Source organism: Nerophis lumbriciformis, linkage group LG33, assembly GCF_033978685.3.
Source record: "Nerophis lumbriciformis linkage group LG33, RoL_Nlum_v2.1, whole genome shotgun sequence".
Classification (NCBI taxonomy): Eukaryota; Metazoa; Chordata; class Actinopteri; order Syngnathiformes; family Syngnathidae; genus Nerophis; species Nerophis lumbriciformis.
In genome coordinates this window covers 24,580,521-24,601,810 of record NC_084580.2, presented here as the reverse complement: position 1 = coordinate 24,601,810, position 21,290 = coordinate 24,580,521, and the positions used below count along the sequence as shown (strand labels likewise).

Here is a 21,290-nt window from a genome sequence, read left to right as displayed (position 1 = left end):
CCACAGGAACCAAAATAGTCCCCAAGTCCAAAAAAGGACCATTGTTTCCCTAAAGGTCGCACAGGACCCCAAATAGTCCCAAAGTCCAAAAAATGACCAGTTTTCATCTAAAGGTCCCAGGGGACTTAAAAAAGTCCCAAGGTTCCAAAAAGGACCAATTTTCCACCTAAAGGTCCCAGAGGATTCAAAATAGTCCCAAAGTCCCAAAAAAGACCAATGTACCCCTAAAAGTCCCAGGGGACTTAAATTAATCCCAAAGGCCCAACAAGTACCATTGTTCTCATGAAGATTCCAGAGGACTTAAAACAGTACCAAGGTCCCAAAAACAACCAATGTTCACCCAAAAGTCCCAGGGGACTTAAAAAAGTCCCAAGGTCCCAAAAAGGACTATTGTTCCCCTAAAGATCCCACACTAACCCAAATAGTCCCCAAGCCCCAAAAAGGACCATGGTTTCCCTAGAGGTCGCACATGACCCCAAATAGTCCCAAAGTCCAAAAAATGACCAATGCCCCAGAGGACATAAAATAGCCCCAAGATCCCAAAAAGAACCAAAGTTCATCTAAAGGTCCCAGGGGACTTTAAAAAGTCCCAAGGTTCCAAAAAGGACCAATTTTCCACCTAATGGTCCCAGAGGATTCAAAATAGTCCCAAAGTCCCAAAATAGACCAATGTACGCCTCAAGGTCCAAGGGCACTTAAATTAATCCCAAAAGCCCAACAAGTACCATTGTTCTCATGAAGATTCCAGAGGACTTTAAAACAGTACCAAGGTCCCAAAAAGAACCAATGTTCACCCAAAAGTACCAGGGGACTTAAAAAAGTCCCAAGGCCCCAAAAAGGACTATTGTTCCCCTAAAGATCCCACACAAACCCAAAAAGTTCCGAAGCCCCAAAAAGGACCATGGTTTCCTTAGAGGTCGCACATGACCCCAAATAGTCCCAAAGTCCAAAAAATTACCAATGCCCCAAAGTACATAAAATAGCCCCAAGATCCCAAAAAGAACCAATGTTCATCTAAAGGTCCCAGGGGACTTAAAAAAGTCCCAAGGTTCCAAAAAGGACCAATTTTCCACCTAAAGGTCCCAGAGGATTCAAAATAGTCCCAAAGTCCCAAAAAAGACCAATGTACCCCTAAATGTCCCAGGGGACTTAAATTAATCCCTAAGGCCCAAAAAGTGCCATTGTTCTCTTGAAGATTCCAGAGGATTTAAAACAGTACCAAGGTCCCAAAAAGAAGCAATGTTCGCCCAAAAGTCCCAATGGACTTAAAAAAAGTCCCAAGATCCCAAAAACAACCAATGTTCACCCAAAAGTCCCAGGGGACTTAAAAAAGTCCCAAGGTCCCAAAAAGGACTATTGTTCCCCTAAAGATCCCACAGGAACCAAAATAGTCCCCAAGTCCAAAAAAGGACCATTGTTTCCCTAAAGGTCGCACAGGACCCCAAATAGTCCCAAAGTCCAAATGACCAGTTTTCATCTAAAGGTCCCAGGGGACTTAAAAAAAAGTCCCAAGGTCCCAAAATCGACCAATCTTCACCTAAGGGTCCCGGAGGATTCAAAATAGTCCCAAAGTCCCAAAATAGACCAATGTACGCCTCAAGGTCCAAGGGCACTTAAATTAATCCCAAAAGCCCAACAAGTACCATTGTTCTCATGAAGATTCCAGAGGATTTAAAACAGTACCAAGGTCCCAAAAAGAACCAATGTTCACCCAAAAGTACCAGGGGACTTAAAAAAGTCCCAGCGTCCCAAAAAGGACTATTGTTCCCCTTAAGGTCCCAGAGGACGCAAAATACTCCAAATATCCCCCATAAGATCATTGTTCCCCTAAAGGTCCCAGAGGACTTAAGATAGTCCAACAAGGACTATAGTTCCTCTAAAGGTCCCAGAGGATTTAAGATAGTCCAATAAGGACTATAGTTCCCCTGAAGGTCTCAGAGGACTTAAGATAGTCCAACAAGGACTATAGTTCCCCTAAAGGTCCCAGAGGACTTAAGATAGTCCAACAAGGACTATAGTTCCCCTAAAGGTCCCAGAGGACTTAAGATAGTCCAACAAGGACTATAGTTCCCCTAAAGGTCCCAGAGGACTTAAGATAGTCCAACAAGGACTATAGTTCCCCTAAAGGTCCCAGGGAACTTAAAATAGTCCAACAAGGACTATCGTTCCCCTGAAGGTCCCAGAGGACTTAAGATAGTCCAACAAGGACTATAGTTACCCTAAAGGTCCCAGAGGACTTAAGATAGTCCAACAAGGACTATAGTTCCCCTAAAGGTCCCAGAGGACTTAAGATAGTCCAACAAGGACTATAGTTCCCCTGAAGGTCCCAGAGGACTTAAGATAGTCCAACAAGGACTATAGTTACCCTAAAGGTCCCAGAGGACTTAAGATAGTCCAACAAGGACCATAGTACTTTTAAAGGTGCCATCACAAGACTGAAATGACACATTCAACAAGTGTGCATTAAGAAAACAATAAAAAGTTGCTCTTAATAAACGATTAATCGAAGCCAGAGAACACATTGCAGCTTTATTCTAATCGAATAATCGATTAATCGTTGACAAAAATGAAAGTCAAATTATTCAAAGTGAAATTTGCTCTTTTGTCAACACCAAACATCCTATTTTTAAACTTTGCAGCATAAAAATAATCACAAATTCCAAATTAATTTTTTTTAACATTTTGTAGTTTATATATAATAATAACAATTGTATATATATTATAGTTTATATATAATAATAACAATTGTTTATACATAATAATAACAATTGTTTATATATATTATAGTTTATATATAATAATAACAATTGTTTATACATTATAGTTTATATATAATAATAACAATTGTTTATACATTATAGTTTATATATAATAATAACAATTGTTTATATATTATAGTTTATATGTAATAATAACAATTGTTTATATATTATATTTTATATATAATAATAACAATCGTTTATACATTATAGTTTATGTATAATAATAACAATTGTTTATATATATTATAGTTTACATATAATAATAACAATTATTTATATATTATAGTTTATATATAATAATAACAATTGTTTATACATTATAGTTTATATATAATAACAATTGTTTATACATTATAGTTTATATATAATAATAACAATTGTTTATATATTATAGTTTATATGTAATAATAACAATTGTTTATATATTATATTTTATATATAATAATAACAATCGTTTATACATTATAGTTTATGTATAATAATAACAATTGTTTATATATATTATAGTTTACATATAATAATAACAATTGTTTATATATTATAGTTTATATATAATAATAACAATTGTTTATACATTATAGTTTATGTATAATAATAACAATTGTTTATATATATTATAGTTTATATATAATAATAACAATTGTTTATACATTGTAGTTTATATATAATAATAACAATTGTTTATATATATTATAGTTTACATATAATAATAACAATTGTTTATATATTATAGTTTATATATAATAATAACAATTGTTTATATATTATAGTTTATATATAATAATAACAATTGTTTATACATTATAGTTTATATATAATAATAACAATTGTTTATACATTATAGTTTATATATAATAATAACAATTGTTTATACATTATAGTTTATATATAATAATAACAATTGTTTATATATTATAGTTTATATGTAATAATAACAATTGTTTATATATTATATTTTATATATAATAATAACAATCGTTTATACATTATAGTTTATGTATAATAATAACAATTGTTTATATATATTATAGTTTACATATAATAATAACAATTGTTTATATATTATAGTTTATATATAATAATAACAATTGTTTATACATTATAGTTTATGTATAATAATAACAATTGTTTATATATATTATAGTTTATATATAATAATAACAATTGTTTATACATTGTAGTTTATATATAATAATAACAATTGTTTATATATATTATAGTTTACATATAATAATAACAATTGTTTATATATTATAGTTTATATATATTAATAACAATTGTTTATATATTATAGTTTATATATAATAATAACAATTGTTTATACATTATAGTTTATATATAATAATAACAATTGTTTATACATTATAGTTTATGTATAATAATAACAATTGTTCATATATATTATAGTTTACATATAATAATAACAATTGTTTATATATTATAGTTTACATATAATAATAACAATTGTTTATACATTATAGTTTATATATAATAATAACAATTGTTTATATATTATAGTTTATATATAATAATAACAATTGTTTATACATTATAGTTTATATATAATAATAACAATTGTTTATACATTATAGTTTATATATAATAATAACAATTGTTTATATATATTATAGTTTACATATAATAATAATAATTGTTTATATATTATAGTTTATATATAATAATAACAATTGTTTATACATTATAGTTTATATATAATAATAACAATTGTTTATATATTATAGTTTATATATAATAATAACAATTGTTTATACATTATAGTTTATGTATAATAATAACAATTGTTTATATATATTATAGTTTACATATAATAATAACAATTGTTTATATATTATAGTTTATATATAATAATAACAATTGTTTATATATATTATAGTTTACATATAATAATAACAATTGTTTATACATTATAGTTTATATATAATAATAATAATTGTTTATACATTATAGTTTATATATAATAATAACAATTGTTTATATATTATAGTTTATATATAATAATAACAATTGTTTATACATTATAGTTTATATATAATAATAAGAATCGTTTATACATTATAGTTTATGTATAATAATAATTGTTTATATATATTATAGTTTACATATAATAATAACAATTGTTTATATATTATAGTTTATATATAATAATAACAATTGTTTATACATTATAGTTCATATATAATAATAACAATTGTTTATACATTATAGTTTATGTATAATAATAACAATTGTTTATATATATTATAGTTTACATATAATAACAATTGTTTATACATTATAGTTTATATATAATAATAACAATTGTTTATACATTATAGTTTATATATAATAATAACAATTGTTTATATATATTATAGTTTACATATAATAATAACAATTGTTTATATATTATAGTTTATATATAATAATAACAATTGTTTATACATTATAGTTTATATATAATAATAACAATTGTTTATACATTATAGTTTATATATAATAATTGTTTATACATTATAGTTTATATATAATAATAACAATTGTTTATATATTATAGTTTATATATAATAATAACAATTGTTTATACATTATAGTTTATATATAATAATAACACTTGTTTATACATTATAGTTTATATATAATAATTTTTTTTAATATATATTATAGTTTACATATAATAATAACAATTGTTTATACATTATAGTTTATATATAATAATAACAATTGTTTATACATTATAGTTTATATATAATAATAACAATTGTTTATACATTATAGTTTATATATAATAATAACAATTGTTTATACATTATAGTCTATATATAATAATAACAATTGTTTATACATTATAGTTTATATATAATAATTGTTTATACATTATAGTTTATATATAATAATAACAATTGTTTATATATTATAGTTTATATATAATAATAACAATTGTTTATACATTATAGTTTATATATAATAATAACACTTGTTTATACATTATAGTTTATATATAATAATAACAATTGTTTATATATATTATAGTTTACATATAATAATAACAATTGTTTATACATTATAGTTTATATATAATAATAACAATTGTTTATACATTATAGTTTATATATAATAATAACAATTGTTTATACATTATAGTTTATATATAATAATAACAATTGTTTATACATTATAGTTTATATATAATAATAACAATTGTTTATACATTATAGTTTATATATAATAATAACAACTGTTTATACATTATAGTTTATATATAATAACAACTGTTTATACATTATAGTTTATATATAATAATAACAATTGTTGATATATATTATAGTTTATATATAATAATAATTGTTTATACATTATAGTTTATATATAATAATAACAATTGTTTATATATTATATGAATAATAGTTTATATATTCTAGTTTATATATAATAGGAATAATTGTTTTTATTCTATATTTTATATATCATAATAATAGTTTATATATTATATTTTATATAAAATAAGAATAATCATTTATACCAAATAAGAATAATAACAAAGTCTTTTATGAAATATTGAAAGAATGATGTCGTGTGTTTGAAGCTTGAAGAACAGCTGTGTGGGGGAGGGGTGTGTGTGTGTGTGTGTGTGTGCTAAAATTAGAAACAAGCTAACGTCGCTAACACACAGCGTCGTGTTTTATGTCAGTAAAACTTTTCACTTAGCAAATCCTAAACTATATTTTCATCAGCAGGGGGTGATGAAAATACAAAAAAAAATTGTAGATTTTATAGTTAAAAAAATAAATAAAAAGTGTCAGTTTGATCATTTGTACAGAAAACGTAAAAATTGTAAAATTTTGGCGACTGAGCTGCTTTTTTTTACGGTTGCTAAGCAATTAAAATACTGAGTAAAAAATAAAACGCTTTGTAAAAACAACCGTAAAATCTACTGCTAGCCATGATTTTTAGGCTCTAACTAATTAAATTAGCGAAACATGCTAGCATGTTAGCATGCTAACGTAAACATGACAACGTACAAAAAGTTAGCATACTTCTAAAATAGCGTCAAATCTGGTTAATGGCTGTTGGGTTTAAACCAATGAAATTAACTAAACTGTTAGCATAAAACATTAGCATGCTAACTCTTTTTTTGACCTCTTTCTTTTCAACTTAAAATTTGTTTTTAGAAGAAGACTTGATATACAAAAAAATCTATAAATATTTAAACCGAAAGAAAAGAAAGAAAGAAATAATTGAACTTTGTTAAAAAACTAATCAATAAAAAAATAAAACATATATAAACATAAAACATATTTTTTTACCTTTCCAGTAGGCAACTTATTGTCTAAAAGGTGTTTTACTTATACCAACAATATGTATTATGAATGTTTTCACCAATGTGAAAATTTGCAAAAAATGCTAGCATAAAAAAAAGGTACCATGCTAATGTAAAAATGACAAAATACTAAAAGTTAGCATACTCCCAAGATGGTGCCAAATCTGAAAAGCCATGATTTTTTGTTTTAGGCGAATACAGTTAGCTAAAATGCTAACATAAAACATTAGCATGCTAACTTTTTTTTTTTTTTACTATCTGTTGGAGTTTTTATAAGAAGCAACGATGCATAGACTTAAAATGTAAAATAAAATAAAAACTATAAATATTTAAACGTAAGAGAAATAAATAATTATTTTTTGTTAAAAAATAAATGAATAACATTTTTTTTTAAAGCATAATAATAATGATAAATAAACACAAAACATATTTTAACATACAATTTCACTTATATCAATAACTTCATTAAAAAAAAAACTAAGTAATTGTTGACTGGCAGCAACAAAGTGCTAAAATTATTATTTGGGGATTTTATTTTGAAAAGCAGCAAAGGAAACAGCTTGCTTTACCCGCCAAAAATGCATGTCACCTGTCACCAGCCAGGCCGATACTGGTGTCATTATGATACCAAGCACACACACACACGGAGGGTCAGTATCGTTAATGCCGATAGCTACTGGCAGGGGCGTGGCATCATGACCGTGAACGTAATGTACACGCCCACTATCCTGCATGATGCCACGCCCCTCTCAGTTGATGACACGCCCCCCCCCCACCCCCACCGGGAGATTCGGGCCAAAACTGTAAATGTGAGAAAGAAAAAATATTGAAACTGAATAATAAAATGAATAAATCAACTAAAATAAAAAAGAGATTTGAATTAAAATATGAAAAAAGTGAAAATAAAAATAGAAAATAAATAATTTATAAATATGTATATATATATGTGTGTATATATATATATATATATATATATATATATATATATATATATATATATATATATATATATATATACATATTTATAAATTATATATATATATAAATATATATATATATATATATGTATATAAAATATAAAGTTGTAATGGGGGGAAGAGAAGCGCAAATATTAAAATATGAAAAAAGTGAAAATAAAAATAGAAAATAAATAATTTATAAATATGTATATATATATATATATGTGTGTGTATCTATATATATATATATATATATATATATATACATATTTATAAATTATACATATATATAAATATATATATATATATATATATAAAACATAAAGTTGTAATGGGGGGAAGAGAAGCGCAAATATTAAAATATGAAAAAAGTGAAAATAAAAATAGAAAATAAATCATTTATAAATATGTATATATATATGTGTGTGTATATATATATATATATATATATATATATATATATATATATATATATATATATATACATATTTATAAATTATATATATATATATAAATATATATAAAACATAAAGTTGTAATGGGAGAAGAGAAGCGCAAATATTAAAATATGAAAAAAGTGAAAATAAAAATAGAAAATAAATCATTTATAAATATGTATATATATATATATATATATATATATATATATACATATATATATACATATATACATATTTATAAATTATATATATATATATATATATATATATATACATATATATATACATATATACATATTTATAAATTATATATATATATATATATATAAAACAAAGTTGTAATGGGGGGGAAGAGAAGCGCAAATATTAAAATATGAAAAAAGTGAAAATAAAAATAGAAAATAAATAATTTATAAATATGTATATATATGTGTATATATATATATATATATATATACATATATACACATTTATAAATTATATATATATATATATATATATATATATATATATAAAACAAAGTTGTAATGGGGGAAGAGAAGTGCAAATATTAAAATATGAAAAAAGTGAAAATAAAAATAGAAAATAAATAATTTATAAATATGTATATATATATTTAAATTAAAGAAAATAAATCATTTATAAATATGTATATATATGTGTATATATATATATATATATACACATTTATAAATTATATATATATATATAAATATATATACATATTTATAAATTATATATATATATATATATATATATATATATATATATATATATATATATATATATATATATATATATATATATATATATATATATATATATATATATATATAACATAAAGTTGTAATAATAAATAGAAATAGAAATAAAAGCACACATTCCTTTAGGTTGACTTAATTAAAATGAATTCTGTATAAGAAGTTTGAAGTTTTGTCAAGTACAAAACTTGCTGCTTCATCAAATAAACGACAACATGTCGCATAAAAAGTTATTAAAAATATAAAACTGTCGATAAAACTCCACAGTTTCTTGTGTGAGCAAAATAAAAGTAAGCAAAAGCAAAAACTGGTGCGTCAACAGCAAGAGCGAAAACATCCACGCGTCGATCTGCTCAGGCTGGTATCGGCCCGACACTGATACCACGCACCGGTGTCGATGTTTGTATCGCCCAGTGGGCAAGGTGGTGCCCGGCGCGGAGCGGCGGCGCGACTATGCCGCCTGTCACGCTCCGTGCTCGGTCACTCCCGATGCTCCTGGCCGCCCGCCGCCACCTTCCGTCCCCGGGAGCCCGCCTCGTGTGAGACCCAAGACCCCCCTCAGGCTGCGCTCCCCCTGCAGGCGAATGACGGGCGGTCGCTTCGACTTCGACGATGGCGGCACGTACTGCGGCGGCTGGGACGACGGCAAGGCGCACGGCCAGGGCGTGTGCACCGGGCCCAAGGGCCAGGGCGAGTACGCGGGCTCCTGGTCCAACGGCTTCGAGGTGGTGGGCGCGTACACCTGGCCCAGCGGGAACGTGTACCGGGGCTACTGGGCGCAGGGAAAGCGCCACGGACTCGGCGTGGAGAGCAAGGGCCGCTGGACGTACCGGGGCGAGTGGACGCACGGCTTCAAGGGGCGCTACGGAGTACGGCAGAGTCTGAACACGCCGGCCCGGTACGAGGGCACCTGGAACAACGGACTGCAGGACGGATACGGCGTGGAGACGTACGCGGATGGAGGTATTCATCTTTTTAGGAACTTTTCGCATGGCAATATTTACCAACTTGACTCGGGAAAACAAAAACTACACACTTGAGAACTTGAACCCTACTTTCCGGACTATAGAGCGCACCGGTATATAAGCCACACCCACTAAATTGTAGGGGAAAACATTTCCCCCGACAGATATATATGTTTTGGAATATTTACATACTTTAATTGTTTTCCAAACGTTGTCTGTAACGCGGCAGTAAAACGGCTGATCAAACAAAACAGAACCATCTTAAAATCCATAAAATAAGGTTTGAATTAGCTCAATTCCGTGCATACATTTTTAGCATTTTAATGTTAGCAAGATAAGGATTGTTAACGTACTGCTAAGTTGGCGCCAAGTATCAATATACCTGACTATTAGGTTCAAATAAATCAAACTAGCTCATATACTAGTATAAAATATTAGCATGCTAACATTAACTTGTTATCTTGGGGACAGTTAGCGTACTTTTAAGCTGGTGACAAGTCTCAAATTCCGTGGTTGGAATTATTAAAATAAACTAAAATGTTAGCAAAAAACTTTAGCATGGTAATGTTAGCAAGATAACATTGGAAAAGTTAATATTATCAATATCCCTGATTTTTAGGTTCGAATACATGAAATTTGTTAAAATACTAATATAAAACATTAGCATGCTAACACTAGCTTGTTATCATGGGGACAGTTAGCATACTTTTAAGCTGGTGACCAGTCTCAAAATTGAACAAATTTAGGTTCAAATGATTAAAATAAACTAAAATGTTAGCACGTTAATGTTAGCATGATTATATAGGAAAAGTTAGCATACTTCTAGAATGGTGCCAAGTATCAATATCCCTGATTATTAGGTTGAAATAAATCAAACTAGCTAAAATACTAGTATAAAATATTAGCATGCTAACATTAGCTTGTTATCATGGGGACAGTTAGCATACTTTTAAGCTGGTGACCAGTCTAAAAAATTTATAAAATTTAGGTTCAAATGATTAAAATAAACTAAAATGTTAGCACGTTAATGTTAGCATGATTATATAGGAAAAGTTAGCATACTTCTAGAATGGTGCCAAGTATCAATATCCCTGATTTTAACATTCGAATGAATAAAATTAGCTAAAATACTAGTAAAAAAAAAAAGTGTTAGCCTGCTAATGTTAGCATGTTAACATTGGAAACGTTAGCATACTTCGAAGATGGCGCCAAGTATCAATATCTATGATTATTAGGTTTAAATAAATCAAACTAGCTAAAATACTAGTATAAAGTATTAGCATGCTAACATTAACTTGTTATCATGGGGACAGTTAGCATACTTTTAAGCTGGTGACCAGTCTCAAAATTGATCAAATTTAGGTTCAAATGATTAAAATAAACTAAAATGTTAGCACGTTAATGTTAGCATGATTATATAGGAAAAGTTAGCATACTTCTAGAATGGTGCCAAGTATCAATATCCCTGATTATTAGGTTTAAATAAATCAAACTAGCTAAAATACTAGTATAAAATATTAGCATGCTAACATTTAACTTGTTATCATGGGGACAGTTAGCATACTTTTAAGCTGGTGACCAGTCTCAAAATTGATAAAATGTAGGTTCAAATGATTAAAATAAACTAAAATGTTAGCACGTTAATGCTAGCATGATTATATAGGAAAAGTTAGCATACTTCTAGAATGGTGCCAAGTATCAATATCCCTGATTATTAGGTTGAAATAAATCAAACTAGCTAAAATACTAGTATAAAATATTAGCATGCTAACATTAGCTTGTTATCATGGGGACAGTTAGCATACTTTTAAGCTGGTGACCAGTCTAAAAAATTAATAAAATGTAGGTTCAAATGATTAAAATAAACTAAAATGTTAGCACGTTAATGTTAGCATGATTATATAGGAAAAGTTAGCATACTTCTAGAATGGTGCTAAGTATCAATATCCCTGATTTTAACATTCTAATGAATAAAATTAGCTAAAATACTAGTAAAAAAAAAGTGTTAGCCTGCTAACTTAGCATGTTAACATTGGAAACGTTAGCATACTTCGAATATGGCGCCAAGTATCAATATCTATGATTATTAGGTTTAAATAAATCAAACTAGCTAAAATACTAATATAAAATATTAGCATGCTAACATTAGCTTGTTATCATGGGGACAGTTAGCATACTTTTAAGCTGGTGACCAGTCTAAAAAATTTATAAAATGTAGGTTCAAATGATTAAAATAAACTAAAATGTTAGCACGTTAATGTTAGCATGATTATATAGGAAAAGTTAGCATACTTCTAGAATGGTGCCAAGTATCAATATCCCTGATTTTAACATTTGAATGAATAAAATTAGCTAAAATACTAGTAAAAAAAAAAGTGTTAGCCTGCTAATGTTAGCATGTTAACATTGGAAACGTTAGCATACTTCGAAGATGGCGCCAAGTATCAATATCTATGATTATTAGGTTTAAATAAATCAAACTAGCTAAAATACTAGTATAAAATATTAGCATGCTAACATTTAACTTGTTATCATGGGGACAGTTAGCATACTTTTAAGCTGGTGACCAGTCTAAAAAATTTATAAAATTTAGGTTCAAATGATTAAAATAAACTAAAATGTTAGCACGTTAATGTTAGCACGATTATATAGGAAAAGTTAGCATACTTCTAGAATGGTGCCAAGTATCAATATCCCTGATTATTAGGTTTAAATAAATCAAACTAGCTAAAATACTAGTATAAAATATTAGCATGCTAACATTAGCTTGTTATCATGGGGACAGTTAGCATACTTTTAAGCTGGTGACCAGTCTCAAAATTGATAAAATGTAGGTTCAAATGATTAAAATGAACTAAAATGTTAGCACGTTAATGTTAGCACGATTATATAGGAAAAGTTAGCATACTTCTAGAATGGTGCCAAGTATCAATATCCCTGATTTTAACATTCGAATGAATAAAATTTGCTAAAATACTAGTAAAAAAAAAAGTGTTAGCCTGCTAATGTTAGCATGTTAACATTGGAAACGTTAGCATACTTCGAAGATGGCGCCAAGTATCAATATCTATGATTATTAGGTTTAAATAAATCAAACTAGCTAAAATACTAGTATAAAATATTAGCATGCTAACATTAGCTTGTTATCATGGGGACAGTTAGCATACTTTTAAGCTGGTGACCAGTCTCAACATTGATAAAATGTAGGTTCAAATGATTAAAATAAACTAAAATGTTAGCACGTTAATGCTAGCACGATTATATAGGAAAAGTTAGCATACTTCTAGAATGGTGCCAAGTATCAATATCCCTGATTTTAACATTCTAATGAATAAAATTAGCTAAAATACTAGTAAAAAAAAAAAGTGTTAGCCTGCTAATGTTAGCATGTTAACATTGGAAACGTTAGCATACTTCGAAGATGGCGCCAAGTATCAATATCTATGATTATTAGGTTGAAATAAATCAAACTAGCTAAAATACTAGTATAAAATATTAGCATGCTAACATTAGCTTGTTATCATGGGGACAGTTAGCATACTTTTAAGCTGGTGACCAGTCTAAAAAATTAATAAAATTTAGGTTCAAATGATTAAAATAAACTAAAATGTTAGCACGTTAATGTTAGCATGATTATATAGGAAAAGTTAGCATACTTCTAGAATGGTGCCAAGGATCAATATCCCTGATTATTAGGTTGAGATAAATCAAACTAGCTAAAATACTAGTATAAAATATTAGCATGCTAACATTAGCTTGTTATCATGGGGACAGTTATCATACTTTTAAGCTGGTGACCAGTCTAAAAAATGTATAAAATGTAGGTTCAAATGATTAAAATAAACTAAAATGTTAGCACGTTAATGTTAGCATGATTATATAGGAAAAGTTAGCATACTTCTAGAATGGTGCCAAGTATCAATATCCCTGATTTTAACATTCGAATGAATAAAATTTGCTAAAATACTAGTAAAAAAAAAGTGTTAGCCTGCTAATGTTAGCATGTTAACATTGGAAACGTTAGCATACTTCGAAGATGGCGCCAAGTATCAATATCTATGATTATTAGGTTTAAATAAATCAAACTGGCTAAAATACTAGTATACAATAATAGCATGCTAACATTAGCTTGTTATCATTGGGACAGTTAGCATACTTTTAAGCTGGTGACAAGTCTCAAAATTAATGAATTTCAGGTATAAATAATCAAAATTAACTAAAATGTTAGCAAAAAATTTTAGCGTGGTAATGTTAGCAAGATAACATTGGAAAAGTTAACATTCTTTAAGATGGCGGCAATAATCAATATCCCTGATTTTTAGGTTCAATACATAAAATTTGCTAAAATACTAGTACAAAATGGTAGCATGCTAACATTAGCTTGTTATCATGGGAACAGTTAGCATACATTCAAGATGGAAACCAGTCTCAAAATCCATGAATTTTAGACTTAAATGATGAAAATGAGCTAAAAGGCTAACATAAAATTTTAACATGCTAATGTTGGCATGATAACATTAGAAAAGTTAGCGTTCTTCCAAGATGGCGCCGAGGATCACAATCCCTGACTTTTAGGTTTAAATGAATAAAATGTGTTAAAATACTGATATAAAACTTTAGCATGTTATCATGGGAAGAGTTAGCATACTTGCAAGATGGCGACAAGTCTCAAAATCCGTGAATTTTAGGTTGAAATGATCAAATCAAGCTAAAAGCATGTTAGCATGCTAGCATGTGTCAAGCACTGACATACACTTGTATGGCTTTGAGGTGTATACCTGGAAAATTAGCTTAAAAAAAGCTAACATGCTAACAGTTAACAAGCTAATAGTTATCATTGCACAAATACAGTGTTTTAAATTTTAGCGTGTAAAAATTCAGTTGATAAAAAAAGGTGAAAAATTCAGTGTATAAAAAATCAGTATACGAAAAATGTAGAGAAGAAAAATGTGTCATAAAAATTTGGTGTGTAAAATTTCAGTTAGTTAAAATGCAGTTTTTTACAATTCAGTTTGTAAAAATTCAGTGTAAAAAAAAATCAGTTCATAAAAAAAAATTAGTGCCGAAAAAATCAGTGTATAAAAAATTTGGTGCAGAAAAATTCTGTGTAAAAAAAAATTCAGCGCAGAAAAATGCAATTCAACATTTTGGTGTGTAAAATTTCAGTCGATAAAAAAATTCAGTGTTTTAAAATTTAGTGTGTAAAAATGTTGTCTAAAAAATTCACAGTAAAAATCAGTGTAACAAAATTTGGTGTACAAAAATTCAGTGTAAAAAAAACAGATCATAAAAAAATTCAGCGCAGAAAAATGTAATTCAACATTTTGGTGTGTAAAATTTCAGTCGATAAAAAATTCAGTGTTTTAAAATTAAGTGTGTAAAAATGCCGTCTAAAAAAATTCAGCGCAGTAAAAATAAGTGTAACAAAATTTGGTGTATAAAATTTCAGTGCTTTAAAATTCAAGGTAAAAGATCAGTATATACAAAAAATAAATGCAGAAAACTTAAGTGTAAAAAAATAGGTCCGGGAAAATTTTGTCTAAAAAAAATGAGTGCAGAAAAATTCTGTATAGAATTTTTTTTTAATTTAAGTAAAAATCAGTGTAACAAAATTTGGTGTGCAAAAATTCAGTGTAAAAAAAACAGATCATAATAAAGTTCAGCGCACAAAAATGTAATTCAACATTTTGGTGTGTAAAATTTCAGTCGATGAAAAATTCAGTGTTTTAAAATTAAGTGTGTAAAAATGTCGTCTAAAAAAATTCAGTGCAGTAAAAGTCAATGTAACAAAATTTGGTGTATAAAATTTCAGTGCTTTAAAATTCAAGGTAAAAGATCAGTATATACAAAAAATAAATGCAGAAAACTTAAGTGTAAAAAAATAGGTCCGGGAAAATTTTGTCTAAAAAAATGAGTGCAGAAAAATTCTGTATAGAAATTTTTTTAATTTAAGTAAAAATCAGTGTAACAAAATTTGGTGTGCAAAAATTCAGTGTAAAAAAAACAGATCATAAAAAAGTTCAGCGCACAAAAATGTAATTCAACATTTTGGTGTGTAAAATTTCAGTCGATAAAAAATTCAGTGTTATAAATTTAAGTGTGTAAAAATGTCGTCTAAAAAAATTCAGTGCAGTAAAAATCAGTGTAACAAAATTTGGTGCATACAATTTCAGTGCTTTAAAATTCAAGGTAAAAGATCAGTATATACAAAAAATAAATGCAGAAAACTTAAGTGTAAAAAAAATAGGTCCGGGAAAATTTTGTCGAAAAAAATGAGTGCAGAAAAATTCTGTATAGAAATTTTTTTAATTTAAGTAAAAATCAGTGTAACAAAATTTGGTGTGCAAAAATTCAGTGTAAAAAAAACAGATCATAAAAAAGTTCAGCGCACAAAAATGTAATTCAACATTTTGGTGTGTAAAATTTCAGTCGATAAAAAATTCAGTGTTTTAAAATTAAGTGTGTAAAAATGTCGTCTAAAAAAATTCAGTGCAGTAAAAATCAGTGTAATAATATTTGGTGCATACAATTTCAGTGCTTTAAAATTCAAGGTAAAAGATCAGTATATACAAAAAATAAATGCAGAAAACTTAAGTGTAAAAAAATAGGTCCGGGAAAATTTTGTCTAAAAAAATGAGTGCAGAAAAATTCTGTATAGAAATTTTTTTAATTTAAGTAAAAATCAGTGTAACAAAATTTGGTGTGCAAAAATTCAGTGTAAAAAAAACAGATCATAAAAAAGTTCAGCGCACAAAAATGTAATTCAACATTTTGGTGTGTAAAATTTCAGTCGATAAAAAATTCAGTGTTATAAATTTAAGTGTGTAAAAATGTCGTCTAAAAAAATTCAGTGCAGTAAAAATCAGTGTAACAAAATTTGGTGCATACAATTTCAGTGCTTTAAAATTCAAGGTAAAAGATCAGTATATACAAAAAATAAATGCAGAAAACTTAAGTGTAAAAAAAATAGGTCCGGGAAAATTTTGTCGAAAAAAATGAGTGCAGAAAAATTCTGTATAGAAAATTTTTTAATTTAAGTAAAAATCAGTGTAACAAAATTTGGTGTGCAAAAATTCAGTGTAAAAAAAACAGATCATAAAAAAGTTCAGCGCACAAAAATGTAATTCAACATTTTGGTGTGTAAAATTTCAGTCGATAAAAAATTCAGTGTTTTAAAATTAAGTGTGTAAAAATGCCGTCTAAAAAAATTCAGCGCAGTAAAAATCAGTGTAACAAAATTTGGTGTATAAAATTTCAGTGCTTTAAAATTCAAGGTAAAAGATCAATAGATACAAAAAATTAATTGCAGAACATTTCAGTGTAGACAAAATTCAGTGTATTAAAAAAATCAGTGCAAAAAAATTCAAAAAGTGTTTTAAAATTTAGCCTGTCAAAATACGCAGTGTATGAAATTATGTGCAGAAAAAAAATCAGTGAAACAACATTTGGTGGACAAAAATTCAGTGTAAAAAAATCAGATCATAAATAAAATTCAGCGCAGAAAAATGTAATTCAACATTTTGGTGTGTAAAATTTCAGTCGATAAAAAATTCAGTGTTTTAAAATTAAGTGTATAAAAATGTCGTCTAAAGTGTAACAAAATTTGGTGTATAACATTTCAGTGCTTTAAAATTCAAGGTAAAAGATCAATAGATACAAAAAATAAATGCAGAAAACTTAAGTGTAAAACAATAGGTCCGGGAAAATTTTGTCGAAAAAAAATTAGTGCAGAAAAATTCTGTATAGAAAAAAAATTAATTTATAAAAATTAATTGCAGAACATTTCAGTGTAGACAAAATTCAGTGTATTAAAAAAATTAGTGCAGAAAAATTCAAAAAGTGTTTTAAAATTTAGCCTGTCAAAATACGCAGTGTATGAAATTATATGCAGAAAAAAATTAGTGAAACAAAATTTGGTGTACAACATTTCAGTGCTTTAAAATTTAGGTAAAAGATCAGTAGATACAAAAAATAAATGCAGAAAACTTAAGTGCAAAAAAATAGGTCCGGGAAAATTTTGTCTAAAAAAATGTTTGTCTAAAAAAAATATCAGTTTGTTAGAATACAGTGTTTTACATTTTAGTGTTTAAAAGTTCAGTTTATAAAAAATAGATGCAGAAGAATTCAGTGTATAAAAACTTTAGTGCACAAAAATTCTGTGTCAAAAAATGTTGGTGTGTAAAATTTCACTTAGTTAAAATCCAGTTGTTTTTTTTACAATTCAATTTGTAAAAATTCAGTGTAAAAGAAATCAGTTCAAAAAAAAAATCAGTGTATAAAAAATGTAGTGTATAAAAACTCAGTGAGTAAAATTTCAGTGTAAAAAAAAATCAGTGTATAAAAACTTTAGTGCAGAAAAATTCTGTGTCAATAAAATTTGGTGTGTAAAATTTCAGTTAGTTAAAATGCAGTTTTTTTACAATTCAGTTGGAAAAATTCTGTGTAAAAAAAATCAGTTCATAAAAAAAATCAGTGTATAAAAAATCTAGTGTATAAAAACTTTAGTGCAGAAACATTCTGTGTCCCAAAAATTTGGTGTGTAAAATTTCAGTTAAATAAAATGCATTGTTTTACAATTCAGTTTGTAAAAAATCAGTTCATTAAATAATTCAGCGTAGAAAAAATGTGTAAAAAAATGAGTGGAGAAGAATTCTGTGTAAAAAAACTTTTGGTGCAAGAAAAATTCAGTGTGTAAAATTTTTGTGTAAAAACATTTAGAGCAGAACAAAATTCAGTATAATAAAAATCAGTGTAAAAAAATTAATGCTGAAAGAAATTGTGTAAAAAAAAAAAATTCTGTGTAAAATTTCAGTGTAAAAAAAATTCAGTGCAATAAAAATTAGTGTAAAAAATCAGTGCAGAAAATGTCATATTGTTAGAATACAGTGTTTTACATTTTAGTGTGTAAAAGTTCAGTTTATAAAAAAAAGGTGTAGAAAAATTCAGTGTATAAAAACTTTAGTGTAGAACAAATGTGTAAAAAAAATTAGAGAAGAATTCTGTGTAAAAACGAAAACTTTTGGTGCAGGAAAAATTCAGTGTGTAAATTTTTTGTGTACACATTTTTGTGTAGAAACATTTAGAGTAGGACAAAATTCAGTATAATAAAAATCAGTGTAAAAAAAAAAAGTGCTGAAAAAAATTGTGTAAAAAAAAAATTTTGTGTGTAAAATTTCAGTGTAAAAAAATTCAGTGCAATAAAAATTAGTGTAAAAAACACAGAACAATTCAGTGTATAAAAACTCTAGTGCACAAAAATTCTGTGTCAAAAAATTTGGTGTGTAAAATTTCAGTTAGTTAAAATCCTTTTTTTTTTACAGTTCAATTTGTAAAAATTCAGTGTAAAAAATCAGTTCATAAAAAAATCAGTGTATAAAAAATTTTGTGAATAAAAACTTTAGTGCAGAAAAATTGTGTCTAAAAAATTTGGTGTGTAAAATTTCAGCTAGTTAAAATGCATTTTTTTTTACAATTCAGTTTGTAAAAAATCAGTTCATAAAATAATTCAGCGTAGAAAAAATGTGTAAAAAAAATTAGTGGAGAAGAATTCTGTGTAAAAAAACTTTTGGTGCAGGAAAAATTCAGTGTGTAAAATGTTTGTGTAAAAACATTTAGAGCAGAACAAAATGCAGTATAATACAAATCAGTGTAAAAAAATGAGTGCTGAAAAAAATTGTGTAAAAAAAAAAATCAGTGTGTAAAATTTTAGTGTAAAAAAAATTCAGCATGTAAAAACTTTACTGCAGAAAAATTTTGTGTCAATAAAATTTGGTGTGTAAAATTTCAGTTAGTTAAAGTGCAGTTTTTTCTACAATTCAGTTTGTAAAAATTCAGTGTAAAAAAATCCGTTCATAAAAAAAATCAGTGTATAAAAAATTTAGTGAATAAAAACTTTAGTGCAGAAAAATTCTGTGTCAAAAAAATTTGGTGTGTAAAATTTCAGTTAGTTGAAATGCATTTTTTTTTACAATTCAGTTTGTAAAAAATCAGTTCATAAAACAATTCAGCGTAGAAAAAATGTGTAAAAAAAATTAGTGGAGAAGAATTCTGTGGAAAAAAACTTTTGGTGCAGGAAAAATTTGTGTTAAAAAAAAAAGCAGTGTGTAAAATTTTAGTGTAAAAAAATTCAGCGTGTAAAAACTTTACTGCAGAAAAATTTTGTGTCAATAAAATTTGGTGTGTAAAATTTCAGTTAGTTAAAGTGCAGTTTTTTCTACAATTCAGTTTGTAAAAATTCAGTGTAAAATAATTCAGCGTAGAAAAAATGTGTAAAAAAAATTAGTGGAGAAGAATTCTGTGCAGGAAAAATTCAGTGTGTAAAATGTTTGTGTAAAAACATTTAGAGCAGAACAAAATGCAGTATAATACAAATCAGTGTAAAAAAAATGAGTGCTGAAAAAAATTGTGTAAAAAAAATCAGTGTGTAAAATTTTAGTGTAAAAAAATTCAGCGTGTAAAAACTTTAGTGCAGAAAAATTTTGTGTCAATAAAATTTGGTGTGTAAAATTTCAGTTAGTTAAAGTGCAGGTTTTTTTACAATTCAGTTTGTAAAAATTCAGTGTAAAAAAATCAGTTCATAAAAAAAATCAGTGTATAAAAAATGTTGTGAATAAAAACTTTGTGCAGAAAAATTCTGTGTCAAAAAAATTTGGTGTGTAAAATTTCAGTTAGTTAAAATGCATTTTTTTTACAATTCAGTTTGTAAAAAATCAGTTCATAAAATAATTCAGCGTAGAGAAAATGTGTATAAAAAATTAGTGGAGAAGAATTCTGTGGAAAAAAAATTAAAACTTTTGGTGCAGGAAAAATTCAGTGTGTAAAATGTTTGTGTAAAAACATTTAGAGCAGAACAAAATTCAGTATAATACAAATCAGTGTAAAAAAAATAAGTGCTGAAAAAAATTCAGTGTGTAAAATTTCAGTGTAAAAAAATTCAGTGGAATAAAAATTAGTGTAACAAATCAGTGCAGAAAATGTCAGTTTGTTAGAATACGGTGTTTTACATTTTAGTGTGTAAAAGTTCAGTTTATAAAAAAATAGGTGCAGAAAAATTCAGTGTACAAAAACTTTAGTGCAGAAAAATTC

General features: G+C 26.8%; 1 protein-coding gene across 1 annotated transcript in view; it reads left to right on the top strand.

Annotated features, from left to right (window-relative positions):
* The first annotated feature begins 9,713 nt into the window (after positions 1–9,713).
* The window catches only part of LOC133575582 (junctophilin-1-like), a 49,443-nt gene continuing 37,866 nt past the window's right edge, over positions 9,714–21,290 (top strand). Inside the window, exon 1 of the mRNA XM_061928262.1 lies at positions 9,714–10,203. Coding sequence (XP_061784246.1) covers positions 9,825–10,203 — 379 coding nt within the window. The 5' untranslated portion in view covers positions 9,714–9,824. The remainder of the gene's footprint in view (positions 10,204–21,290) is intronic.